Below are 26,643 nucleotides of genomic sequence, written 5' to 3'. Positions count from 1 at the left end.
GGTGGGGCTGGGGAGGGGGCTGCTGAGGGGCTGGGTTCCTGGATCCTCAGGGGTGCCAGTGTGAACAGGAGGGCAGCAGGCTGGGCATGAGGCACTGGGTCCTGATGGGTAGAGGTGCGTCTGTCTGGGCCTGGCCTTGGCCCTGAGCCAGGCCTGAGTCACGGTGCTCACTCGCTCCCTCCTCCTCCCGCCTCTTCATTCACCTCCGCACTGCAGCTGCGGCCAAGGGAGGCCCGCCCTGGTGCTGGCTGCTGCTTGTGGCCCTGGGCAGGCATGAGAAGAGGGGCTAGGGGTTGCCTGTCTTGCCCCCACCCTGCCGGGGCCTCCCTCCCCCTCCACTGAGTCAGGCCTTAGGTTAATTATAACTCTGACCTAAGTGCCCTGTGACGCCCGGCCCCGCGATCCTGCCCGGAGACCCAGCAACCAGGTAGGGGAGAGGCCTAGAGAGGGGACTTCCAATCCCTGGGGGTGCGTCCGCTTCGGGGAGGGGAGGGGCGTCCTGGGGGAGGAGCCTCAGACCCCGCCCCAGCAGGTGTAAGTTCCTATTGGTCTGATAGGCCCTCAGGTTTGCTGAATGATTGAAGGGGGAGGGCGGGGAAGCCAGTCCGAGGAGATAAAGGGCCAAAGCAGGTGCCCATGGAGACAGACAAAGCCAGTCCTGCCCCAAGTTTCTGCTGCTTCCTTTCCTCTCTCGAGTGCCTTCTGTCCCCTAGGTCCATGTCTTAGCTATGCTCCCCGCGGACGTGCCCCTACGCCACCTGGGCCCCTCAGTGCTGCTGCTGCTGCAGCTGCTGCTGCCTTCTGCATCTGCCTTCTTCCCCAACATCTGGAGCCTCCTGGCTGCCCCCGGCTCCATCACCCACCAGGACCTGACCGAGGAGGCGGCGCTCAACGTCACCCTGCACCTCTTCCTAGAGCAGCCGCCCCCAGGTCGGCCCCCCCTTCGCCTTGAGGACTTCCTGGTGAGCGTCCCTGGGTCCCGTCACATCCTGGCCAGATTCCCCCATTCCGAGGACCTCTGCTACTTGAGGGTCCTGCTTGCCAAGAGAAGGGACCCCCACACACATTCCCTCCTGTCCTCCAGGCAGCAACAGTGCACAGGAGTCCTAGTCTTACAATCAGGAGTCCCCCTCCCTACAGACGTCCGGGACTGCCCTTCCCTGGTAGGGCCCAGCACCCTCAGCTCCTTTCACATCCAGCCTTGAGCGCTAGAGCCGAGCCAGAGTGGGCAATGGTCCCAACCTAGGGGCTTCCCTGGAACCCCTGCCCCTCCCACTTTCCCAGGGCCGCACCCTCCTTGCCGACGACCTCTTTGCCGCCTACTTTGGACCTGGGTCTCCTTCCCGACGGTTCCGAGCAGCCTTAGGAGAGGTGTCTCGTGCCAATGCCGCCCAAGACTTCCTGCCAACTTCCAAGAATGACCCTGACCTGCACTTTGATGCCGAGCGGCTGGGCCAGGGCCGTACACGCCTGGTGGAGGCTCTACGGGAGACTGTGGCGGCGGCCAAAGCCCTTGACTATACCCTGGCTCGCCAGCGCCTGGGGGCTGCGCTTCACGCCCTGCAGGTGAGAACAGAGTTGGGGATCGTCATCAGAGGGGTCTTTGCTTCCAGTCTTCTGGACTCCCAGATGGTGCTTTCTTAGTCATGCCTCCCCCCAACTCTAGAAGGGGCTGGGGCCCAGCTTGCCAAGGCCCTGGGGCTATTCCCTAGTCCCCACCAGTCCAAATTGGCAGCTTCCTGTGGGAACAGCCAGGACACCTTTGTGGCTGGAGTGAAGCAAGTGAGAGGAGGGTGCTGAGGTCCAGAGGTGGGCCGTGCAGGCCACTGAAGGGCCTTAGGTTGGGCTCTGAGTGAGATGGGAAGAAACAGTGGGAGGCTCCCACTTCACCAGAGCTCTATTCCGGGCAAGGGAGAGAGCACTGGAGGGCAGGTAGGGTGCCTGGAGGAGCAGCCATGCGGGAGGAGGTGTTCAGGCTGGGGAACTGGAAGGAGGGGCAGTTAGGGCTGGAGACCGCAAGAGCAGTCAGCTAGTGCTTCTTCCCCGTCTTTCTCCTGGGACCAGGATTTCTACAGTCACAGCAACTGGGTGGAACTGGGGAGGCAGCAGCCACACCCTCACCTCCTCTGGCCGAGGCAGGAGCTCCGGAGCCTGGCACAAGGTACAGCTGTGCCCCTGCTGGTAAGGGGGAAGCCCACAGAGCCACCTCCTCTCAGCCCATCCAGCCACTGGGTCACATCCTGAGGTCAACTAGGAGGTGACATGGCTTCAAATCTGAGACAGCCTGTGAGGTCCCTCAGTTCAACCAAAGGCCAGTCAATTAGCTGGCTTCCCCAAGATCACGCAGGGGAGGACAGAGCCAGGACCACTCTGCAGACTGCAGGGAGTTCTCGTTCATGAGGTTTCCTCCCTGCACTGGATCGCAGGGACTCTTTCTCTCAGTCCCCCCTTCCAACTGAACTGTGACCCAGAAGCTGCCTTCTGTTTATTACAAGTACACTTCCTGTCCACAGCTCATGGAGGGTACACTCCCCGTAGGATTGGTCTGCATGATTTTCTAGACATTCTCAGTCTCAAATATCGAGTCTCATTGCCAGCCATGAACTCCAGGGTTTAGTTCAGAAAGCCTTGAAAGGTACCCATAAAGGGTACCTGTGGGCCTTCACCTTGTTCCAGGTGGGAGGAAAAGCTGAAGAAGTTTGGGTGGACTGGGATAAACATCAGGGGCAGCAGAATCATGGGTGCTGGACCCTGTGCTCTCTTCCCAGCGGGCGATCCTACCTGCTCTGACTGTGAGGAGTTGAGCTGCCCTGGGAACTTGCTGGGCTTCACACTCCTCACTTCTGGCTACTTTGGAACTCGTCCCTCCAAACCTCCAGGTACCAGATGGGAAGACCCCAAGAGTAAGGGGAGAAGTCCCTTCCTCTCCCCTGACCCTCTCCCTAAGGACCTCAGTCCTGTAGGCCCTTGTCCTAAAATCCTGTGGTATCATTTCTTGGAAGGAAAGGATGCTGGGAAGGGGGTGGGTGGCTGGCTGAAGGCCCACTGAGGTGGCCATGGTTGTTGGAGTGCAGGGGGGACAGCGTCTTACAGAGATGATAAGACATCAATGCCGAGGGAGCTTCTGGGGACCGACTTGAGGGATCAGGGGATCTACTATGTGCTGTGGTGACCAACCATTCCAGATTTACTCCAGATTTGCCCTCTGCAAAATGTCCTAATTTTCAGCTGATCCTTTCCTGAGGAGTGAGAGGGTTAGGCCAAGTCAGAAAGTGCTTCATTTTATTAGAAGGCAGTGGGTTTTTTACCTTCACCCTACAGATCTGTTTCCCCAACCCAGGGAAATGTAGCCACGGGGGCCACTTTGACCAGAGCAGCTCCCAGCCGCCACGGGGAGGCATCAACAAGGATAGCACATCCCCAGGCTTCTCCCCCCACCACATGCTGCACCTCCAGGCTGCAAAACTGGCTCTTCTGGCCTCCATCCAGGCCTTCAACCTCTTACGAAGCCGCCTGGGAGACAGGGGTTTCTCCAGGTAAGTGGCCTCCTGCAGCTGGGCTCCTTAATAGGTAGGTGCTCTGGAACTGAGAAACCAGGGGCTGGGGACGAGTATGCAGACCGTGCACCGTATCTCTGGCCTGCTTCTCAGGCTGCTGGACATCACCCCAGCCTCCAGCCTGAGCTTCGTCCTGGATACCACAGGCAGTATGGGCGAGGAGATCAATGCTGCCAAGATCCAGGCCCGTCACATTGTGGAGCAGCGACGGGGCACCCCCATGGAGCCCACTCAGTATGTCCTGGTGCCGTTCCATGATCCAGGTAACTATGGTCTGGCCAGGAGAGTGGAGGCAAGTCCAGGGCAAGAGGTAATGTCACTGGTAGGGAAGTGGGCCTCATGGCTTCACTTCCATAATAGAATGGAGGCACTTCCTAGGATCCTTGTCCTTTATTGGCACCTCTATGCATATAGCGGAGAAGGCAATGGCACCCCACTCCAGTACTCTTGCCTGGAAAATCCCATGGATGGAGGAGCCAGTAGGCTGCAGTCCATGGGGTCGTGAAGAGTTGGACATGACTGAGCAACTTCACTTTCACTTTTTACTTTCATGCATTGGAGAAGGAAATGGCAACCCACTCCATTGTTCTTGCCTGGAGAATGCCAGGGACGGGGGAAGCCTGGCGGGCTGCCATCTATGGGGTCGCACAGAGTTGGACATGACTGAAGCAACTTAGCAGCAGCAGCAGCTGTGCATATAGGGAACTGTCAGCCACTTCTTCCACTGTTTCCAATATGACAGCACTTGCCATAGGAGTTTAATCATGACAGGTGCTTAGGCAGGCAGCCTCTGAGTTGTTAGGCGTCCATCCTAATAAGTCATTTTCAATTCTCTCCATTTCCTGTGACAGAGATTGGGATGAAGATGGGGAACTTGGTGTGTCCAGGCCTCTGTGAAATATCTGAGACAGCTACTTAAATCATATTCCTTCCTCCACTGACTTAGAAGTCAGATTATCTGACCTGGGTTGACCAATCTTACTGTGTGTCCTTAGCCTGTTTGTTTAACCTCTCCTTCCTCAACATCATCATTCATAAAATGGGTCAGTACTCATCCTGACTATCTCCCAAGGTTGAAATGATCATCAAATAAAATTTGGATTGAAACTTCCCTAAGGAGCGGGTTTGAGTCTGATATAAATCTCATGGTGACTGACATTCAACAGGAGCTTATCACATATTTGATAAAGGTATGAGTAAATGAATAATTAAGAATTTAGCACTTATTATGTGTCAAAACCCTGTTCTGAAATTTACAAAATCAACTCAGTCATCTCAATAGGCTTCTCTGAGGTAAGCACTATTATTTCTCTGGCTTTTCTGTGAGGAAATGGAGGACCCAGGTTTTTTTTTTTTGTAATTGATAAGTATAGTTGATTTACAGTGTTTCAGATATACAGCAAAGTGATTCAGTTATATATGTCATTTTTAGGTTCCTTCCCATTATAAGTTATTACAAGATATTGAATCTAGTTCCCTGTGCTATACAGTAGTCCTTGTTGGTTATCTATTTTATATATAGTTGTGTGTATCTGTTAATCCCAAACTCCTAATTTATCCCTCCCTTTCCCTTTGTTAATCATAAATATGTTTTTTATGTCCTTGAATCTATTTCTGTTTTGTAAATAAGTTCATTTGTATCATTTTTTTAGGTTCCACGTACAAGTGGAATATCACAATGATATTTGACTTATTTCACTTAGTATGATAATCTCTAGTTCCATCCGTGTTGCTTCACCAGTTGTTTTTATATTTAAACATATACCCCAAAAGGGCCCACTCAAGACCACAGGAAGTACCACCATTTTGTGAGGAAATGAGGTCCACTTTCCCACCAGAGGAACCTACACCCTGCCTTGTCCTATCCTGTCAGTATAAATATAAAGAATATTGTTATCTCAATACGAGTTCAACTGAGGAACACAGTGGGGCCTCTTGACTGGGGAGATGGCCCTTGACTGGGGAGATGGCCGCAAGAGAGGAGCCTTCTCCTCAGTCTCTAAATCTCATTCCCCAGGGTTTGGCCCTGTCTTTACAACAAGTGACCCTGACAGCTTCTGGCAACAGCTCAATGAGATGCATGCCTTGGGAGGTGGTGATGAGCCAGAGATGTGCCTGTCAGCCCTGGAGGTTTGCTCTCCCCCCCTCCCCCGTCCTTTCCCTCCCCCTCCCCGCTCTCCAGGCCTTACCATCAAGGGAGCTAGAGCTTCCCTGGGACCCACCCTCCATCCCATCTTCAGAACCTGGTCTCACTCGTTTCATTCCAGATTTCAGGGCCATACTGCCTTCTACTCTGCCTTCCCTTGCTCTGCCCATTCCCCTACTGCCACCATTTTAAAAACATTTATTTATTTTTCATTGAAGGCTGCCATTTTTTACCACCAGTTTTTTCTCTCCCTGCCAGCTGGCTCTGCTGCACACACCTCCACTCTCAGACATTTTTGTCTTCACTGATGCCTCCCCTAAGGACGCCTTTCTCACCAACCGGGTGGAATCTCTGACGCAGGAACGGCGTTGCAGAGTGAGCATAACTGGTGGGAGACTCATCCCTAGGTACCCAGGGATGTGGGTTTCCAGGATGTGTCCTGGGGTTTCCAGGGCAACTCTCATTACAAGGGTAACACTCACACCAGGGTGGTTAAACCAGCCTTGGCTTGGAGGGGAGAGAAGTGCCTCATGAGTGTAACATCTCCAAACCCCTTTAACAATACTAGAATGGGAGGCCCTACCCTTAATGCTGTAGCAGCCAGAGGGTAGACAGAATTTATCACCAATGGTCAGCTCTGTACAGAGCTTGAGCACAGGAGATCCTTGGTTACAATGGTACATAGCAAGTAGAAACCTCAAGTACTGGCCTCTCTTCCGGACACAGGTTACATTCCTGGTAACTGAGGACCCATCTAGGGCTCAGGGCCGGGCCCGGCGTGAGGTCTTGTCCCCTCTGCGTTTTGAGCCATATGAGGCAGTGGCCCTGGCCTCAGGAGGAGAAGTGATTTTCACTGAAGACCAGTACATTCAGGATGTGGCAGCCATTGTTGGGGACAGTATAGCTGACCTTGTGAGTATGTGTGGAGGCTCAGCTGAGAACTGAGGGGACGGGCGACACTGCATTTCTCTTTCTCGTTAAGAATGGTTCTCTTTGCTGAGTTGCCAATCCAGGCAGAAGGGTGGGAAGGAAGTTTCTCTCCCTCTGAGATCCACGGCTACCCTCTTCTATCCTGCTCCTTCCATATTAGTACTACCTCCCCACCCAGTCTTGACCTCCAGTATTCTGTCCTCATGGCTCCTCTAGCAAGTCCTGCCATCTCTTATGGGGGGGGGGGGGCAGAAGGTGGTTGCCTCATCCTTAATCCCTTGCCTCCAACTTTGTCATTGACCATAGCTCCACCCCTGCTCCTCCTCTCTCACTGGGATCCCTTCTCCACGTGTTCCTTCGTTTCTTTCTGTCTCTACCTTTCTCTCTCCTGCCTTTGTTCCCACCTCATCCCATAGTCTTATCTTCTCCCCCATTTTTCGGTCCTGCCCCCTCAAGGTGACCCTTCCCCTGGAGCCCCGTGTTGTGGTGGCTGAGAGGCCACTTGTGTTCAGAGTGGATGGACTGCTCCAGAAGGTCACAGTCCGGATCCACGGGGAGGTCAGCAGTTTCTGGATCAGAAACCCTGCAGGTACTTCCCTGTGTGTGTCTCAAGGCAGTGGGAAGAATAAGAGGCCGAATAAGGAGGGGTAATGTATGAAAAGAAAGGAATTCTCCTGTGCAATCTCTCATCACCCATACCCACCTAGGGGTCTCCCAGGGCCAGGAGGAAGGTGAGGGGCCTCTAGGTCACACTCACCGCTTTGGGCGGTTCTGGATGGTGAGAGTGAATGACCCTCCACAGTCAGGAACCTGGGAGATCCAAGTCACAGCCAAGGGTACCCCCCGGGTGAGAGTGCAAGGTAAGAAGGATGATATTCCTGGGAAAGGGATGGGGAGACCAGAGAGCAATATCAGTCACATTCATCGCGGGAGGGTCTCTGACTGCCTTCAACCTCCTTCAGCCCAGACCTCCCTGGACTTCCTCTTCCACTTTGGGATCCCCATGGAGGATGGACCCCACCCTGGCCTCTACCCCCTGACTCAACCAGTTGCAGGTACATCTAACCCCACCCCTAACTTGTGTGTATATATATAATTTTTTATTGAGTTACAACATTTAACAAGGTGCACTAAACTTAAGTGTACAGGCTAGGTGGATTTTATATATTAATAACCATCACTCAGCTCAAGCTATGGAACATTTCCAGCATCCCAGAACTTGCTGCTGGCCCTGCCCATCAGTACCCACTAGAGGTAACCCCATTGCCCCATCCACATGGCCCAGAGCTAACCACTATTCAAAGCCGTTCATGTTTTTCTCCCTGTCTCCAAGTCTCACATCTCTGTTCTCCCCTCCTCTCCTCTATCCAGGTCTCCAGACCCAGCTGCTGGTAGAAGTGACAGGGCTGGGCTCCAGAGGAGGCCCTGGAGGCCCTCTGCCGCACTTCTCCCATGTGGTCCTCCGAGGGGTCCCGCAGGGTGCTGAACTGGGCCAGGTGCCTCTGGAGCCCAGGGGACCCCCAGAACGAGGTCTCCTTGCTGCCTCGCTGCCGCCCACCCTTCTGTCCACCTCGGGACCCTTCTCCCTGGAGCTGGTTGGCCAGGACGGAGTGGGACGGGGCCTGCACCGGTGGCCCCCAGCCCTGTGCTGTAGTTCCGGTCCTGCTGGAGGTGAGAGGCTGCGGAAGGTGTGGCTGGGGCTGGAGGGAACGCGGCCTGCTCCTCCCCTGACCAGCCCTCCTCCGCAGCTCAGCGGTCCCGGGTTTCCTGGCACCAGGCACCACGGCCCCGCTTAGCCTCCGCATCGCCAGCTTTTCTGGCCCTCAGGATCTCCATCTTAGAACGTCTGCCAAACCCAGTTTCGCCCTCACCTCCAACCTCTCCAGGTGAAGTCCCTGAAACCTCCTGCTCCCTTCTGGTCCCATCTTTCTGTGCCCAGGCATGGGATCTGGTAGGTGCTCCTCTGGCCCTTTGGGATGGGAGCTCAGATTCCTCGCTCCCCTCCCCACCTCCCCTTGGCTCCCAGCTATTCAGAGCCTGTGGCTGAAGCCAGATGGTGGCATCCACTCCCCAGGGTTCACCTGGAACAGAACGAGTCCGCCTGGGGGCGCCTGTGGCTGGAGGTACCAGACACAGCCGCCTCCGACTCCGTGGTGATGGTGACGGTGACTGCAAAGAATGGAGAAGCCAGCACGATGCCCCCGACCCATGCCTTCCTCCGGCTCCTGGTGCAGGCCCCCACCCCGCAGGTGAGTGCCCCCACTTTCCATTGCAGGAGAGGCAGGGTAAGGGGAGAGTGGTGCGGGATTAATCTGGGGGCAACCACCCTGACAGTCTCTAATTCTCCCCAGGACCAGCTCCCTGCTCCCGCCTACTCGACTGACCCGGTCCTCAACACCTCACGCCCCGCCTTCCATTTTTTCACCTCAGTCACTCAGGGTGGGGCTGGGGGCGGGCTGGTGGGCAACCCCTGGTGGACCACAGTTGGGGTGATGCTGCTTCTGCTCGGCCTGGGCCCCTGGTGATGCAGCAGCCCCTGGAGGGAAGGGTCTCCAGCGCTGTGCACCATCTTGCCCACTGATGAGAAGACAGGAGGGGCCTCTACCTCTCCAGGTGGGATACAAGTTTTCCTTCTCATCCACTTGCCTTTTTTTCCAAGACTGGGATAGAGGGCAATGAATTTCCCACAATGCACTTTCCCTAACCCTTGTGGGGGTAGGGGAGAAAAAAAGATTCATTTTTGGAGAAAGTTGCTTTCTCTTTCTCTGCAGCATCTTTACTCCACTACTTATTCATGCTCTCTCCCAAGCGCAGGTGGAAGGGAAGATATCTGGGACAGTAACTAAGACTGGAAGTGGGGAGGTGGGTTCCCCACCTCCTACCCAAAGTGTTATTTATAGAATTGCCTTTATTGACATTCTGGAGATGCTCCTATTTTATTTTTGAAATTCTGGAGAGGCTTCTATTTTATTTTTGTATTTAAAATTGAAGGACAATGCCAATAAACATGTCTTCTCCCCAGAGAGATTTCAGAGAAAGATCACTTATGTACATTGTATCAGAAAGAGTAGGGGGGTTCTCAGGTGGGTGCTAGTGGTAAAGAACCAATGCAGGAGACGTAAGAAGCATGGGTTCTATCCCGAGTCAGGAAGATTCCCTGGAGAAGGGCATGGCAACCCACGCAGGTATTCTTGCCTGGAGAATCCCATGAACAGAGGAGCCTGGTGGGCTTGCAAAGGGTCAGACATGACTGAAGCAACTGAGCATGCATGCATAGGAAGAGTGAGAGCATTAAATAGCAAAAAAGATAAAATGGAAGTTTTCAGGAGCAGAGAAAAAACTTTACACCGGTATATTTGGATTTCAGTTGACCTGCCACCCAGAGCCATTTAGTTGTTGAGTCAGAATAAGGAGGCTAGGGGTTCTCTCAGTCTCATCAGCATGACTGAGGGGACCACAGGAACCTTTAGACACGGGTAGGGCCCCTCCGTCCATGGGGGCAGCCTGGCTGAGCCATCTCCCCTGTTGGCTGAATGCCTCCTTTCTGCTGCCTTGACATCTCCTGGAGAAGAGGAGAGAGACAGTCTGGACATCTGTGTTCCTCACCCCCACAGCCAGCTGGCCAGGGCTCCTGCCCCACCCCCACCCACCTGTTGCCGCCACATGTCCTGTTTCCTTGGCCTTCCCTTCCAGTCCTGGGTGGTGCAGGAACTAGCTTTGTTTGGGGGATGTGGGAAGAACTGGGGGAAATGCGATGTTTTGTTAGACCAGTGCTGACCCCAAGTCCCTTCTTCATCCCCATTTCCCAAAAGTCTAAACTAATATTCATTTTGATATTTGGCAAAACTAATACAATTAAAAGTTTAAAAATAAAATAAAATTAGAAAAAAAAAAAAAAAAACAATAAACTCACCTTCCCCTGAAGCAGATTCTGCAAGCAGATGTTCACTCTCTGAATCTGGGCTAACTGGGGGCCACGGGGCTCTGAGTGTAAATCTGTTAGAAAATTCTAGAGGAGGAATTGGAGGCAGACAACATAGTGAAACTTGAGCTCCATCTGCCACTCTTCTCCTGCCACTGCAGGCCATTCCTCTCCTCCATCCAGGCCCCTCAGTCCAGTTCCCTGCCAGGCAGGTGGGCAATTCCAGTATTCTCTGCTTCATCTCTGTAACAGTCCAGTTCTTCAGCCCCTCAAACGCCATAGTCCCCACTTCTCTATTCTTTATGGATCCTCCCTGCCCATCCCAGCTCATTCGAACAATCCAGGCCACTCCCCCAGCTCCACAGAGAGATTCAAATTGTGTCCCTCTGAATAGAATGCCAACCAGCCTTCTCTAGGCCCAACTATGAACACCGACCTAACACTTGGGGGCATCCTGTCGTTACAATGCTGCTTCCCATTCTTGATCCCTGTCCATTAACTCTTGCCTTTCCGGGATGGTGTCAGGCTGTGTCCACCCATCCCTGTAACCCCTGCCCCCCAACCCCTTGGGTCAGCCCCATACCTCACCAAGGGCCCCCACGTGCAGCTGCTGTTGCTGAGCCTCCCTCAGACGGCCCTGATACCAGGCCTGGCTATGCTCCAGCAGCTCCAGCCCCTGCCAAAGGGCGTCCTGCTCCCGCTCCAGTGCCTGCATCCTCTGCAGCTGAAAAGGCAAGGAGCAAAGGCTGACTCACTCTATAGCAGGGTGATGGGCCATGCTTGGCTTCACTGTCTGGTCACTGACTGTGAGTCCAAACTGGCTACTGGGGACCTGCAGGGCGAGTGAAAGCAGGGGGCTGGAGCTGTGCGTCCTCAAAATTGACGGGGACTGTAGGAGACTAATCTAGGGAGATGGGCTTCCCCAGGATTTCCTGTGGGACTGATACTCACCCAGAGGAAGAAGCTCCGGGCCCCTGGGTCTTGGCGGCTTGTCTCCAGTGGCAGCAACAGAACCGTGTAGGGGGCTTGCACCAGGGGCCACCCACTGGGACCCTGGCTCCCCATGGCTCTGAGGTGGGAAGGGTGGAGCCACGCCCACTGGTGCAGGGCTGGGCCCTCCCTTTCCCCCAGCCTTGTACTGGTCCTGCCTAGTCTTTCAGCCTCTTAGAGCCCTTCCAGCTGGGTCTGTCTGAGGCCAGGGTGTTCCTACTTTGAAGGAAAAGAACATCTTGGGCTTCTGTCTTTTCCTCATCTGTTTTCGTAGGGCCTGATGCAGTGGCTGATTCTCATAAAGTCCCCCTGGTAGAGCCCGAGGCCTCCCTCCAGCAGTGATACTGTATTTACGATGTGGCAAGGCAGGTTCCTCTGTAGACTTCTGCTTCCTGTTTCATCTCTTTCCTACTCACTTCGCTTTGTTTTGGCTGGTCTGAGGAAACAACAACTTTCTCCAAAATAAGCTTTATTACTAACATTAAACAGAATTTCCAGGGAAACAGAGAACTCTGGGTCTGAGGGAGGTAAGGAAACAAGGAGGCCTGGCAGCCTTCAGGGGTTTGGAACCTGGAGGAGGGCCCAGGAAGGACTCTCAGAGGATGGTGGTAGCAGCAGGCAGCACCTCCTGACTCATGAAAATGTCCAGGTCCAGGCTGGGATCTTCCAAATCCAGTTTCAGAAACTTATCTACTAATGTCTGGCAACTGAAGGGAGAGAAGAGTGAGGTTTGGGGAGGATGGATAACAGAGTCCCTGAGCAGAGGGGAGAGGATGCAGTACAGGAAATCCAGGACCTTGAGAATTTAGGAGTTTCAGAAAGAAACTGTGAATCATTAAAGGGCAAAGAGGCTGGCTGAGTCCCTGGAAGGGGCAAAGGAGCTGCAGAACATGGACCCTGAGAACAAGCACCCTGGGCCTGCACTCACTTTTCCATTTGCTTCTCCTTTAGCAGCTCCTTGACAGGTTTGATGGGCTTTCCACTGCGGATCAAGTCTGAAACCTGGGACCAAGGAGGAAGGGGTAGGGGTGGGGGTGGGTAAGAGAAAAGAAAGTATGGGTCAGAAATGCCATGGGCCCAGAAATCCGGACCCCTGAGAGAAGCAGGGACAGTGGGTGGGAGCCCTGATGGAGGCAGTTGCTCTTCGGGCCTTACCTGCTTGCCGCGAGCAATGAGTTTCTCAGGAAGCCCGGCCTGGGCAGCCGTGTGGGAGGCGTGGCTGGCACGGGCAACACCTTCACAAACTTGATAGAAGAAGACAAGGTCGTCCCCATCCTCACAGGTCTCCATGGTCTTCAAAGAGAATAAAAGGGGACAGTGTTCGTTCTGCTTCCTGCCCCAATACCCTTGGTCAGTCGCCGTTGAGAGTAAGAAACGGAAAGGGACACGGTCCCTGTTCTGATGCAGGAGCCAGTTCCCAGCTCCGGGAAATGCTCAGCTTCGGGGCCCCTGGGGAGCTGGGTAGGTCTCCTCACCAAGTAGTGCACAAGCGGCCCCCGTGGCAGCAGCTGCAGCTGAACAAGGCTCAGAAAGTTGGTGGCCACAAAGACGTGGGGACACGTGGGTCCGAGTGCCAGCCAGTGTCGGATCACAGCAGCCAGCAGCGCGAGCCCATCCACCTGCGAGGGGCGCAGGGTAGCACAGGGTGAAGGTGTGGAGCCACAGGTGCCCCGTGCGCCCCCTCCTCCTGCCGGGCCTTCCCCCCTCATGCCCACACACCCCTATTCTTTTCCAGAGGCCCTGCCCCACCCTCCTCCTCCTTCGCCCTCCTTCATTTTCCTCTCCTCAGTTCCTCGTTAGCTTTTGCCCTTACCGTGTTGGTTCCCTTTCCGAATTCATCCACAAGGACCAGCGAGCGCTCGGTGGCATTGTTCACTGCTTTCGCCACCTGCTGGGCACCCGGTGGATAAGGGAGAGTTTCATAAACATTCGAGGCCTGGCACTGACCAGTGTGCCTGTGAGTAAAGATGCCTGAATACATGTACACCCTACTGAACTGCAAGTTCTTTAATGGCGAGACCCAAGTTTCGTTCATCCTTTCATTGACAACAGTGCCTCTCACAAAGCCAGGGACTGGCAAAGGTTCATGGTATTGATTCTCCTGGTTTCTGAACTGGGTGCTCCCTGCCCCTCACGTAAAGAACAGGCAGCAGAAGGAAATTTTTTCCTGTTCTGACCATTTTTCAGGGCTCGGGTTTCTTCCCCATTATCCCCTCCCCCAACCCTGCCTCCTCTTGACCTGGTTGAGGTCGATCATGAAGGTGGAAAGGCCAAGGGAGATGGATTCGCAGCTGTGAATTCGGGTGAAGATGGCATCTACTGCCCCGATTTCAGCTTCCTCTGCTGGCACAAAGCTGCCCACCAGGGCCATGAATGTGATCAAGCCTACCTGAATAAGGGAGGAGAGAGGTACAGTGCCCGGTGGTGTGGGCTGAGGTGAAGGTGAGGCTAGTCTCAGGAGAGAATGATAGATCAAGATAGAAGGACACAGTTTAACAACCCCTTCGGCCCACTTTAGAGTCAGTGAAAAGTGGCAGGGAGTTGGCAGAGGCATTCTGAGGAACAGCATGGACCTCCTCGGAGGCGGGAGAGGAGGATTCAGGTCAGAGGATGGTCACTGGCACACGGCCCTCCTTCAGGTAGAGAATGAGAATGCAGCAGGGAGAGGGACAGCGGGGGTGAGTCTGTTCATGGCATGTGGGGTCAGAGCACAATGGGGAAGAGCGGTGGGGGCCTGGGGTGCCTGGGAGGCGGGGGATGGGGATGATGGAGGTGGCAGTGCGGGGGCTTGTCTACCTGTTTGAGGTAGATGCTCTTCCCTGAGGAGTTGGGTCCGGTGATGACTTTGACCCTCCCTGCGTCCCCCCCACACTCTGCAGAGTTGGGCACGAAGGTACGGGCACAGAGTTCCATCAGTGGATGCCTGCAGCCGATGCAAAGTTACCTTGCATGTGGCCGGCCTGTGGATCCAGAACATGGGGCCTTTGGGCCCCTCGTTGTCTATTCCTCCACCCATTTCTGTCCTCACCTGCCATTCTGGATTCGTACCCCAAGGAGCCGTGGGGAGTAACGGGGCCTTGAGTAGCCGTAGTCCCGAGCGGCACTGGCAAGAGCCAACAGGACGTCCAGGCGGGAGGCAAGGTCCAACACCCGGGTCAAGACGGCTGCCCGTGCCAGCACCTGGCATTGCAGCTGGTGCATCAGCAGGGTCTCCTGGTCTTGGGGCAGGGGAGGGAAGGAGCTGGTGTCAGCTCCAGGGGAGAGCAAAGGAGAGACAAAGAAGCCAGCAGATGAACCTAGAAACCATCTGAAATCCCAGAGACACTCAGAAAAGGCAGAGTCAGAGAGAGAGAAGGAATAGCAGGAAGGAAAGGAGCCTACTGGAATCACCTCCACACTGCCCAGCCCGCTCCAGCCACTCGCTTCTCCTCACCCCGGATGTCACAGTGCAGGTCCCCCAGCAGTGCGTCCAGCTCCTTGGTTCGAGCACTTCGATAGTGCAGCTTCTCCTCTGAGAGGAACTGGGTACAAGGGTTCAAAGCTACGGGCTTTGCATCTCTCCATCCTCATCTTCTCTCACCCCACCCCAGCCCTGGCCTTGATTTCTTTCTCCTTTGTCTCAGAGCTGGTAAAGATACAACAATGAAAGAGGGATCCCACACTGGGCAGAGCTAACGGGGAAAGGCCCTCCCTCAGCTGCTGATTGCCTTTCCTTATCTCCCCCTACAGAGGTCAAGGGTCTCACCATGAAGTCCAGACCTTCAATCTCAAAGTCACTGGTCTCCACCATGGAAGGCAGGCGGGGAATAGAAAGAAGGAAGCCGATCTGGGGAGAGTAAAGAAGAGATAAAGCAAGGAGTGATGCTCTGGGCACTTTCTTTAGAAGTAGCCAGAGTCCTCTGTGTCCCCCAAATGCTTCCCTCAGGGGCCTAAGCACCAAAGAGTGTTCACATTCTTCTGATTTCTCCAGGAGTTTTCTTATCTACCTGTGTCCTTCCTAAGCCTCATGTCTCCCTAATGTCCCCGGGGAGTGCACCACCCCTGCCTCCTGCCCTCACCAGAGGGATGTAGATGACACTGCATGAAGGAATCCGGGAGTCCAGATTCTCCAGCTCCTTCCGAGCCACCTCAGTGAGGAAACTGGGAAGTCCCATCAGTCTTCGTTTTTCTAAGAGCGTGGAAGACACGTGGATATCAAAAGTAAGGCTCCCACCCTGGTTGCGATGATCATCCCCACTTGCAGGGGTCACCTGCAGAGGACGGTACCCCATCACAGGGCAGGTTCATGTTTCTGAGCTCAGGGGCCCATCCGTACACCTAACACTCACTCTCATCAATTTCAGGATCTATGTTGGGGAGGACCGTGAAGCGATTTTCAGCAAGGCTGCCCTCGAAGTCCACCTGAGGAGACAAGAAATCCAGGTTCTTTCCATCCAGCACAATCTCATCCTATTCCTCACCTCTACCTGGGCCCCAACTCGCCCTTTAGTCCTGGCTTTAACCCTGACCCTCCAGGCCTCAAGGCACACCCCTAATGTCTGCCATCCCATCTTCTGACCATCCAGCTGACCTCAGTGTGTCCCATGCATCCTCATTTTCCACACCATATTCCCCAGAGCTCCCACCCATTGTTCTCCATTATTTAGATCCGTCTCTCTCCCCTAGTTTCCCAGGAGATCTTTCTCTTTCGTTCCACTCACCACTTTCCCAATGAGGCTGGCAATGTGGTGCAGGTCATCCGAGAACTCTTGGGCAATGTCGCGGAAGAGCTGAATGGACTGGGGCAGGGAGCGGCAGGCATCCCTCAGGCCCAGAGCACTGTACACTGTCTGTGGGAGAAATGGACAGAGGAGGGTGGCCCGTACCCAGGCCGGGCTGAGGCGGGGGGACAGGGCTGGATGGAGAAGAACAAAGACCAATAGGGAAAAACATAATAACAGAGACGGAGGAGCTCTCAAAGGCAAAAAAGAAACCAAGAGAAAATAGCATCTGCAAAACTCTTCACCAGGCATCACACTAAGCACTGAGACTCTGAAGACAACAAAGACAGGAGGGTCCCTTGTCCCACAAGGGCTCTCAGTCTAGTGAGGAAGACAGAAATCTACCCAGAAGATTTAAAAACAAAGTGGTAGGTGCTTTGATAGACATTTGTACAATGTCCCAAGAAAGAAGTTTGTACAGAGGAAGGAGAAAGAGAAATACGGATATGAAAGGCAGAGAAGAAGTAAATAGGCAGTAGGGGCAATGCCAGCATTTGGGTGAGAGAGCATGAAGACAGGACGGGTGAGAGTCACTGAGAGTCACTTAATTCCCAGCGTGAAGGTCAGTGACCTGGGGTGGCTGCTCTAACCAGGGATTAGATTGAGTGCACAGACCCAATCCAAAGGACATTTACTGAACCTTACTCTGTGTCAAAGGACACATAGAGAATATAAATCAAAGGGCTTATAATCTATCCATGATGGAAACAAACAAGTAGCAAAACAATGGCTACTCACAAAAAAGCCTGAGCAAATTGTGGAACTAACTAAAATTACTAAGGAAGTTCACAGAATAAGACTTACATGGGGCTTCCCTGGTGGCTTCGTGGTAAAGAATGCTCCTGCCAATGCAGTAGACACAGGATTGACTCCTCGTCTAGGAAGATCTCACATGCCTTGGAGCAACTAAGCCCAAGTAACTGAGCCTGTGCCAGTGCACAACTATTGAGTCTGTGCTCTAAAACCTGGGAGAGGCTTCCCAGGTGGCAGAGTGGTAAAGAATCCACCTGCAGTGCAGGAGATGTGGGAGATGTGGATTTGATCCCTGAGTCGGGAAGATGCCCTGGAGGAAGAAATGGCAACCCATTCCAGTATTCTTGCCTGGAGAATCCCATAGGCAGAGGAGCCTGGTGGGCTATAGTCCATGAGGGTGCGAAGAGCTGCACATGACTGAGCACGCGTGCACGCACTAGAGCCTGGGAACCGCAACTACTGAAGCCTGCGCATCCTAGGCCCGTGCTCCCCAGCAAGAGAAGCCTCTGCAATGAGAAGCCTGCACAACAATTAGAGAGGAGCCCCCACACACCGCAGCTCAAGAAAAGCCTGTACAGCAAAGAAGACCCAGCACAGCCACAAATAAATAAATAATTTTAAAAGCCATTACATTTAAGAGACAAATATAAATCTAAACGAGATAATTGACAATAATAAAATATTCATTTTTAGGTAAGATAGTGCGATTGTTCTCTTTAAAAAAATAATTTTCTTTTAGAAATCATATTGAAATATTTATGGTGAAGTGATGTGATGGCTGGGAATTGCTTCAAAATAATCCAAGAAAAGGAAAGTAAGAGAAGAGATATGTGAAACAAGATTTGCATAAGTCAAAGTGTTAAAGCTACAGGGTGGGTACATGAGGGTTCATTATATTATTCTCTTGAAAATTTTTTTGACAATTTCCACACTACAAAGTTTTTTTTTTTTTTTTTTTTTAAGGTGTTGGGATAAAGTTGGACATGGGGACAAGAGTAAAGAAGGTTTGGGACACATGCTGGGGGCTTAACCTGGATTTCTAGGTTCAAGGGAGGTCTTACCTTGTAAAGAACCTGCCAGTCACTGACCTTGGTGTGGGACAACGTCATGCGTTTAAGAATCAGCTACAGTCGGACAAGGAGACAGTTGCTGGTTTCCTTCTCCCACTCTAATGGCCCTCAAGATGCCTACCACTCCTCAGCCTCCTTCCCCACCTCCCTGCCCCCCAACCCGGGCTCACAGGCACGTTCTTGATGTGACCCAGCAATCGGTGTAGCATCTGAGCCATGTCCAGATTCTGGGGTAACAGGAAAAACTGAATGACATCCAGACGGGAATTCAGTTCCCCCAGGTCCTGGGTTGGACGTGTGAACCACAGCCTGGAAGTGAGGGTTGGAGTGGGGAGACCAGGAATTACATCTGTTCTCATCAGTGTCTTGATCTCAACTTGGGAAAATGTGCCTTTGGAGGGCCCTGGGGGATGGTGGCAATGTGTATTGGTACACATTGTAAATACAGTGTCATATCTATGCAAGTGTGTTTACTCACACCTACTGAAAATCTCTGGATGTGAGCACGACCTGACTGTGTATCTCGGTTGTGATGATATGACCATGTGTCATTCCCTGTGGATAAGTGATGGAGCTTTTCAATATTTTTAGAGGGAGAGCAGAGTGTTGAGGCATTTGAATTCCAACACTCTAGCTCTATCTGCAGCTGAGAAGGAGTGAGTCAGAAAGAGTTTGCACATCCATATTTAGCTGTGAAATAGCAGACATTCGTCTTTTCATGTCCTTCCTATGAAAGTATGTAACTGTTCCATGTAGAATGATAAGTCCTCAGTTCATAAGTCCTCAAGGTCATGACTGCAGGGAAGAAAGTATTGGGTAGAGGTACTTAAAGAGCTTCACAACATTGTCTTGTTTTTAAACTGACTAGTGGAAACACAGAGGTTTATATTATTATTACTACCTTTTATGTGGAGGTATTTCCTGACAAATTGAATTATTATACAGAAATAAATGTCTCATCTGTGTTTCTTTAATTCAGGGAGGGTATCCCTATCTCTCTATGGCCATGAAGAGTAGTGAGACGCTATAATGACCTGGGAGGCCACGGATTCCTTCCTGCATTAGAGCAAGCCGTTAGGCATACTATTTTGTGTAAGAGCCAACCTGTGGAGACACTGGGGCCTAAGGATGTATATCTCACACTGAGTCTATGGCCACTTATTCTTGGTTAGAAAACCCTAGGTTAGAATGAAATGGAGGACTCATTTGGATTCGAGAGTGGGTTTCAGGCAACTCTGGTTCCTGGGCACAGGGGAGCAGAGGTGCCTGAGGCAGTGTAGGCCAGTCTGTGAATACCCTCCCTACATGGGCTCACCAGACAGGCTTCCTTATAAAACACCTGAGTGTCTCTGACTTATGTACTTCAAGTGCCTGGAGGTCTTGGTCAAGTCAGGCTCAAGTCAGTTGAGGAGATGAGGCTCTTAGAAGATAAGCAAATTGTCCAGTCATGCCCCTAGTAAGAAGGACAGCTGGATTTCAAAATTAGATCTCCAGACTGCTTGGACATCACTCTTCAGAGCATACTGTGACAGTCACATTCCAGGTTCCTTGCCTGGCTTTAGATCAGCTGGGCCCTTAGCTGATCATCAGGTTGTGAGTCTATGCCCTGTGGGGGTCCTATCTAGGGAATCTGCACTCTCCCTCACTTTTGATTCAGTTCTCTTCTCTTCTGAGAATTCCTTTCCTTTCATCCCTCATTGAGATTAGAGATCTGGACCAGAAGAACTAGACAATATAGGGGTAATTAAATTACCTCACCAATTATCTGGAGATGACTTCATAGATAATCCTAAATTAACCTCCAAGATATAGAGTGCAGGGCAGGTGGCATGGGAAAAGGATTGTGTACCTGCAGGCTAGCAAAGGTTTCCTAACTTTTCAGAGATGATGTAACCAGTGTGCTTGCATCCTACTTCATAGAGGGTTATGTGCTGAGGTAACAAGAATGTGCCATGGCATAGCATTCACTCACTTGCATAGAGGGCAAGTAGATTCACTAAGTGCTAATTCCAACCTGATGTGATAGTGCAATTAAAAAACATAAATAACCACTATGTGATCACACAGCAAGATGCGTGCCAACACACTCAGAGGTGCCTGTGAAAGCTTCACCAAAAAGGTGATAGTTGGGTTGCACCTTGAAGAGGATGTAAGATTCTGATCAGTGGAGAACAGAGGAAAGACTTTCTAAAGGGAACAGCATAAATGTAGACTGGAGGGGGAATTCTCTGGTGGTCTAGTGGTTAAGACTCCACATTTTCACTGTGAGGGCCCAGGTTCATCCTTGGTCTGGGAACTAAGATTCTAAGTCTTGTGGCCAAACAGCAACAACAACAAAAAATAACCATACACTTGAAGAGATAAGCCTTGAAATTAAAATTGAGGAACCCTCAGCATTGTACTGCTAAAGATGAAAATCTTCATCCTGTAGGTAATGAGGGAGCCTCCTAAGATTTGTCTTTTGTTTTTACTTAAAAGGTTTAAAAAATAGGGGAGTGACATGTTCAGATCTCTGTTTTGGAATGACAGTTATTTTAGAATGAAGAATAGATTGGGAAAAAGAGTTTAGAGGCAGAGACACCAATTTGAAGGTGAATGCAATGCTCCAGGTTAAAGATGAAGATATTAGAATTAGAACAGAGGAAAGAGGGAGAAGGGGATGGCTGGGAGACACATTTTAGGATAGAATCAATAGGTCTTAGGGAATAACTGAATATGGGGGTGAGGGAGAAGCATCAATCCAAGGTTCAGAGCTTGAAAAGCTATATTGCCAGCAACTCCACTAAGCAGAAAAGGGAATGCAGAAAGTAGGAACAGGGCCAGTGGGCATAGGTTTGGACGCTCTGGGTTTGAGCTTCCTGTGGAAATCACAGGTGGTAATGATAGGCAAAAGAGTATTCCACATGTGGAGCTCAGAACTAGAGATACTCATTTGAAAGTCATAGAGAACAGCTCACACCTGAAGTGTGCTTCTAGCCATTAAAGATATTACCATGTGCACACTGCTGTCTTGTGGTTGTGTTTCTGCTGCGAGTACGTGTGAAAGTCCGAGTGTCATCAATGGCTTTGTATGTATCTGTGCTGACAATGTAAAATGAGAGTAACACACCACATGGGGTCGTTGTAAGGACTAAAGGCATTTAGCCAGCATTTGGGAAAGGGCAGCTGTTTTCATTCCTGTTAAGGGTGGTTGTGTTTGAGGCTATAGGCGGCATGCACACGTGTGACTCTCACTCACCTGAGCAGCTTCTCTCCCCACTTACAGCGGCATCTATTGAGGATTCCTGTTGGGGTAGGGAGTGAGTCTGTTACAAGCAGGGGCAGAGAAAGGAATGTATGGATGTGTCTAAGCTGAGGCATCAGGGTCAGAGGTTTGGGTGCTGGGCTGGCTGGCTTGGGGGTTAGTCCCCAGATACAGGACACAAAGGCAGCCAAAGCCTGCGTCTGGCCACAAGTCTGAGCCGGGATTACCTTACATGGGCCTGGGGGAGGGAATGAGCACTCATAGGAACACTCAGCCAGAAAAATATTCAGAGTAGGCACAGTTAGACTCACAAAAAGCCCAATACATATACGTAAACATTAGACCCAACCCACTGAGATGCACAGTGAAACCACATGGATACTTGGGTGATGTCCCCAACACAGCCTAAAGCCTGAAACAACTATAAGAGATAAAACTCTATGCAAAACAAACACAAGAGTTATGCAACTACATAACTCTCCTCTATATATAGGGTTTCCCAAAGTCCCTAGACAGGTACATCACTAGTACAAACATTCATACAAACCCAAGGAATAAGACAGAGTTGGTAAAGTAGGGAATAATATGCAAATGACATGGGACAACTATACTGGACAAGGCTTCGGGGAGATGCCCAAGCTCAAGAAGGGTATAAAGAAGATAATAAAGCTGGACTAGAGCAGAAGTGACAGCTGGCAGTGGGGTAAAGTGGGAAGAGAGGGGCTGGGATCCATCTCTGGAGGCAGCTGTTTTTCTGGCAGGCCTGTGCAGTGGGGGATGAGGGACAGGCACACCTACCAAAGAGGCTGAGCCCCTCCTTGAGTCCGCTGGCCACTTTGTACACCGAGGGGTGAGACTCACTCTTAAATATCTGCAGAACACTATCAGGGAGAAATTAGGGTCATGTGGGTTTTTAAAGGTGATTGAGAAAATGGAATGGGGATTGGGACCTCTCCTGAGATCAAGTCTTTATGTAAGGTTTGTCCCTCACTGCTCTCCACCTCAGTTTCTCCATTTAGAAAAGGAGGGTAACACCTTTGTGTTTTTCTTCTTCTCTCCTCTCACCACCCCACTTCTCTTTCCTTCAGGGAGAGAAATCTTAATAGCCCCAGGATTAAAGAAACTGAAGCCCCATTAGGATTATTACAGCATTAAGCTTAATCCTTCTCCCTCCCCAAAGATGACAGCCTGCCTCCATCTCCTTACCTGTAAGTGTCTTGATCTATGCTCACCAGATTGGTTCTGAGAACAGAAAACAAGCAGAAAGGAAGGTGGCTGGGGTATGAGAGGTCTGAGTTCATTCCTAAGTCCCACCCACTTAGCCCTCCTTCCAGAAGACTGTCTCAGTTTTCTCCCCAGAGCTCCATACCCTCACAGGAACCCTGTGTCCTGGAGCACTTTACCAAATGGGTCACTGCCACCACTCCCCAACCTTCCTTACTTTCCAGGCTTCCCAATCCCACCTTACTTTGGTTGAGGTTAGGGTAAGTCACCTACAACACAAATTTCTTAAAGCCTAGGATGGGGACGCTGACGTTATAGTCTTCTAGTTCAACCCCGATTCTTCTTCGACCCAGGAACTTGAGCAGTCCTCCAAGTGCTCGAACCTAGGATATCAGTAGTGGTGCTGGGCTAAATCCCAGTGTTTTGGTGGCTGGACAACACCAGGAAGAACTATTATTTTCCAGGACTGGGCTAGTACCTCCAGGACTCAACCCTGGTGTCCAGGTGCTTGTGCCTTTTTCTAACCTGCTACATCCCAGCCCTTATCTCGCAAGACCCATCTCACCATGAGGAGGCAGTCAAAGGGGATGATGGAGGAGAGGAAGAGGATTTTCTCGGTGGTGGTCATGGAATCTGGGAGGAAGGAGTAGTTTCCAGAAAGGAGGCGCTGTTTGCTTATCTCCAGGCCTATTTTGAGGGGGGAACGGGAGGGAAAGATCTTGTAGCCCCAATCTTCATCTTATTTTAAGAATGAGAAAACAGAGAGATGATGTGGCTTGCCAAATTCACACAGGCAATTAGTGGAAAGCTGAGACAAGAACCAAATTTTAGACCCTCTCTTTAGTCTACGTATAATATAAAGACGTTTGGCTGGGAACATAAGCTGAGAAAGATAAATGGCTCAGGCGAGTAAGAAATCTATCTGGAATTCAGGATTTTGGGTCAAAAAATCATATTAATTCAGGAATTTATTTTATTTTATTTTTAATTCAGGAATTTAGGATAGAACATTCCCTGTCCTTTTTACAAACCTGGGAAGATAATGGAAGTGCTTTCTAAATCAATAAGGTAACTGAGGTAGTGCCTTTTTTTTTAACTAAGGGGTAAATGGCTTTGGCTTAAAGGGGAAAATGCCAACAATCAAAATTGACCAAAAAATGCTACCACACTCTCTTTCAGGGAGGGCCCTCATCCCTAAACAAGCCTAAACTGCAGGTTATTAAAGGTAGGGATTAGGAGAGATTGTGGGGAGACTGGTCATGGGGCCTGAAGAACATATAGGTTTAAAATGAGACAGGGCTGAGAGGAGACCTCTGATGATGAAACTGGAATTAGGAGAAAGGGTCACATAACTGGGATGGGGGTGTGGGTAAAGTAAAAGGGAGGAGATACCAAAATCCACACTTGGCAAAAATATGATTTCAGGTCTCTTAGGCTCCCTGTGCTCTTGGGAGGCTATAAAGGAAACAAAGAAAGGGCCATCAGTCTGTACATCATAGTCGTTTTGCCTCTTTCCCATCTTCCCTCTCACCCAATTCTGATCTCCTGGCTGTAGCTCCGCACAAGACCCTTTAATCTCTGGAACATTCCGTAATTTTGTCCTTCCCCATTTTTCCTCTTTCCCTTTTTCAGTCCTTACCAAGCTTCCCCAGAAACCGAGTCATATTCTCATCCTGTTTGGCACTTGTAACAACAGACCGGGGATCGATTTCATCCAGAACTTGGAAGGAGAATGGAGAGCAAATGAGTTCGAGGATCTTTCTCTCGTGACTAAAAGGGAACCTGTTAACCCTCCCTTTGTTACCTCCCTTCACCCCTCAAAAACTTATTTCCTCCAAGAGCAGGGAAGGCCCCCCCACACTGGGAGAAGTAGGAGTCACATATGAAATTAGAAAAAGAAAGCAGTAAGACTGATGGGGTAATAGGAGGGAAGAGGGGTGCCCATGAGATTATCACTGGATCATAAACCCCTAAAGGACAGACATGACTGATTTGCTCAGGACTATATCTCCAGCACCTGATATATTTGTGAATAATGAGATGAATTCCTGAAAACAATAAAGGGAGTCTCTAGGAGTCAACTAATAAAATAGATTGAGTCAGGTAAGGCCATGTGAATGCAATACACTTCCAGTGCCAGCACAGGGGAATTCGTAGATCTGTCCTTACCTCTTTGGAGCAGCTTGAGGCTCTCGTGGTCTGGGGCATCTGGCATAAAGTGGATGGTGGAGTCACTAGTATCATAGTAGGCAATGCCCAGGTATCCTGAATTCCACAGGACACATAGATGAATCTGTCGGGCAAGGAGGAAAGGAAACTAATAGTTGAACCACTGATAAGTACAGGGTTGGGCCATGTCTTATTTAATTTTAATTATTTTATCGACTCTCAGAGATAGGTATCATCACCCCCATTCAGTAAATGTGAAATCGACACTCAGCGGAGGGAAGTGACTAGCCCAGGTCTTCCCAGCCCCTTTATATTCTAACAATCAAGCGTTCCAATCAATTTCCGGCTCTGTCGAGCTCCTGCTCCTCCAACAGCGCCTCTCCCCCTACAAGACCTCAGCAGGCTCCTCCTCTCCCTCCTCCTCGGGCTCGCGGGGGACCGGGTCTGAAGCCACGGTGGGGAAGCTGGCCGAGGCCTCCCCGGGTCCTGGTCCGTTCGGCGTCCTGGTTGGGGTCGCTGCTACCGAGGCCATGGCTTTGGAGGCTCTATGAATGCAGAAAATGAAGACAGTTCTGGAGCGAGAGCTCACTTGCTAGGAGGCTGGGGTAGTGGGGCGCGCAGAAGCAAATCCACTGAGAACTACTGGGAGAGGGCTGAGGGCAAAGCTGCGTGGACCTTCGAGAACTGTGGTTACAGGTGTAGGACATTTGGAGGGTCGAGTTTAACGGTATTTCACTTTAGTACAGACTGTGGAAAACACCACTCAGCCCACCCTCATTCCTGTCACGCGGAGGTTGTGTTTTGGAGACGGTCTTGCGGGTGCTTTGGGGGGCGAGTTTTACCCGCCTCCTCTCTCCCGTCCTGCCAACCAAGCCCCCAAGATCACAGTCTCACGATCTTGGCTTCCCCGACCTGGTTGCGGGAAACTCGCGGTGTTTTCCCGCCTTTTCAGTCACCTGGGTCGCGACGTGCGCGACACCTCGTCACTAACAGCCGCGGGCCAGCGGGACTGGAGCGCCAACACGAAGGTGGGGTGCGCGCGCACACGCCCCGCCTCCTTAGCCTCTATTGGTCGAAGAAACCCGGATCCTAACTAGAGATCCAACAGAGTGAAGGGAAAAAGGACCATAGAGAAGACTGGATGATGATTGGCCTATTCGCATACGGGGCGTTGCCAGAAGGTTCAAACTTCCCGCCCTCCGCCGTTGCCTAGCACCCGGGCCTCTGCCCTCAGGCTTTCTGGGCTTTGATTGAGAGCCTGTGAGAAACGTTCTTGGCAGAGTAGGAGCCCGAGCCCCATCCCCCACCCCATCCCCCGCAAAGGGTCTAGGGACTTTGGGGAATCTGCAGACGGGACCGACCTTAAAGGAACAGAAGTGCACTTTTTTATTTTTTTCCTGGAGAATGGAGATAAGCAACATTAATTCAACCTATGCCAACAAGTCTAAGTTAATATTTATAAAGAGCTTAGACCAGTGCCTGGCAAACACAGTAAGAGCTTCGTGAGTGTTTTAAATAAAATAAGCTGAAATAAGAAGCGAGGCTCCTATCTCAGTCCACCTCTGCCTGTTTCTTGGGTGCAGACTATGATCGCTGCCATAGGGGCACCACAAGGCCTAATTAATAATTTCGGCGCCCCACGAGAAGTTGGAAGTATTCGAATTTCACCAAATTCTGGCAGAAAGAAAAAGAAAAGAAAGAAAGTGAAGTTGCTCAGTCGTGTCTTTCCGACTCTTTCCGACCCCATGGACGGTAGCCTACCAGGCTCCTCGCTCCATGGGATATTCCCGGCAAGAATACTGGCAGAGAGAAGTAGACCTAATAAAAACACCTACACTCCTACAAGCACATGCCCCTACCCACACACACACACTCCTA

The 26,643-nt window shown here is 51.3% G+C and overlaps 3 protein-coding genes across 5 annotated transcripts; 1 reads left to right on the top strand and 2 right to left on the bottom strand.

Annotated features, from left to right (window-relative positions):
- Nucleotides 1-200: 200 nt before the first annotated feature.
- On the top strand, nt 201-10,040 carry VWA7 (von Willebrand factor A domain containing 7). The gene is given in 18 exon segments (XM_070360790.1): nt 201-427; nt 714-962; nt 1,285-1,566; nt 2,065-2,161; nt 2,769-2,879; nt 3,341-3,536; nt 3,651-3,820; nt 5,575-5,687; nt 5,962-6,078; nt 6,430-6,615; nt 7,090-7,222; nt 7,341-7,493; nt 7,596-7,688; nt 8,005-8,263; nt 8,265-8,311; nt 8,387-8,519; nt 8,708-8,882; nt 8,985-10,040. Coding segments are annotated over 17 exon segments (2,673 nt in total). The 5' UTR covers nt 201-427; nt 714-728; the 3' UTR covers nt 9,159-10,040.
- A 1-nt stretch (nt 10,041) lies between these two features.
- SAPCD1 (suppressor APC domain containing 1) lies at nt 10,042-12,000 on the bottom strand. Of its 2 annotated transcripts, XM_005904207.2 has the most exons (5): nt 11,507-11,959; nt 11,139-11,279; nt 10,547-10,642; nt 10,284-10,373; nt 10,057-10,195 (listed from the first exon to the last, which is right to left on the bottom strand). In XM_005904207.2, exons 1-5 carry the CDS (start codon nt 11,618-11,620, stop codon nt 10,100-10,102), a joined length of 537 nt encoding a protein of 178 aa, XP_005904269.1. In that variant the 5' UTR covers nt 11,621-11,959; the 3' UTR covers nt 10,057-10,099. The 2 variants fall into 2 exon arrangements, with proteins under 2 accessions (XP_070216890.1, XP_005904269.1); XM_070360789.1 differs by lacking the exon at nt 10,284-10,373 and having other exon boundaries at nt 10,042-10,195; nt 11,507-12,000.
- Nucleotides 12,001-12,114: 114 nt separating this feature from the next.
- MSH5 (mutS homolog 5) lies at nt 12,115-25,796 on the bottom strand. Of its 2 annotated transcripts, none has more exons than XM_070360788.1 (25): nt 25,678-25,796; nt 25,160-25,310; nt 24,766-24,889; nt 24,236-24,316; nt 23,989-24,051; nt 23,162-23,283; nt 22,870-22,979; nt 22,579-22,614; nt 22,171-22,253; nt 21,367-21,412; nt 18,299-18,437; nt 18,120-18,182; nt 16,246-16,374; nt 15,874-15,946; nt 15,604-15,713; nt 15,291-15,371; nt 14,979-15,066; nt 14,574-14,763; nt 14,342-14,468; nt 13,785-13,934; nt 13,359-13,433; nt 13,021-13,164; nt 12,701-12,838; nt 12,474-12,547; nt 12,115-12,252 (listed from the first exon to the last, which is right to left on the bottom strand). In XM_070360788.1, exons 2-25 carry the CDS (start codon nt 25,295-25,297, stop codon nt 12,141-12,143), a joined length of 2,496 nt encoding a protein of 831 aa, XP_070216889.1. In that variant the 5' UTR covers nt 25,298-25,310; nt 25,678-25,796; the 3' UTR covers nt 12,115-12,140. The 2 variants fall into 2 exon arrangements, with proteins under 2 accessions (XP_070216889.1, XP_070216888.1); XM_070360787.1 differs by having other exon boundaries at nt 25,722-25,793.
- Between the last annotated feature and the right edge of the window lie 847 nt (nt 25,797-26,643).

This window comes from Bos mutus, chromosome 23 (assembly GCF_027580195.1).
Source record: "Bos mutus isolate GX-2022 chromosome 23, NWIPB_WYAK_1.1, whole genome shotgun sequence".
NCBI lineage: Eukaryota > Metazoa > Chordata > Mammalia > Artiodactyla > Bovidae > Bos > Bos mutus.
The sequence above is the reverse complement of the archived record's forward strand: the minus strand, read 5'-3'. Positions and strand labels throughout refer to the sequence as shown.

Excerpts from the sequence above, each read along its gene's own strand:
- SAPCD1 (XM_005904207.2), bottom strand. The coding sequence starts at position 11,620 with ATGGGGAGCCAGGGTCCCAGTGGGTGGCCCCTGGTGCAAGCCCCCTAC. Across the intron at positions 11,280-11,506 it reads CCCGGAGCTTCTTCCTCTGG|CTGCAGAGGATGCAGGCACT; the intron begins GTGAGTATCAGT and ends TTGCCTTTTCAG. Across the intron at positions 10,196-10,283 it reads AGGACATGTGGCGGCAACAG|GAGATGTCAAGGCAGCAGAA; the intron begins GTGGGTGGGGGT and ends CCTCTTCTCCAG.
- MSH5 (XM_070360788.1), bottom strand. The coding sequence starts at position 25,297 with ATGGCCTCGGTAGCAGCGACCCCAACCAGGACGCCGAACGGACCAGGA. Across the intron at positions 15,947-16,245 it reads CCAGCCTCATTGGGAAAGTG|GTGGACTTCGAGGGCAGCCT; the intron begins GTGAGTGGAACG and ends TTGTCTCCTCAG. Across the intron at positions 12,548-12,700 it reads TCATTGCTCGCGGCAAGCAG|GTTTCAGACTTGATCCGCAG; the intron begins GTAAGGCCCGAA and ends CCTTGGTCCCAG.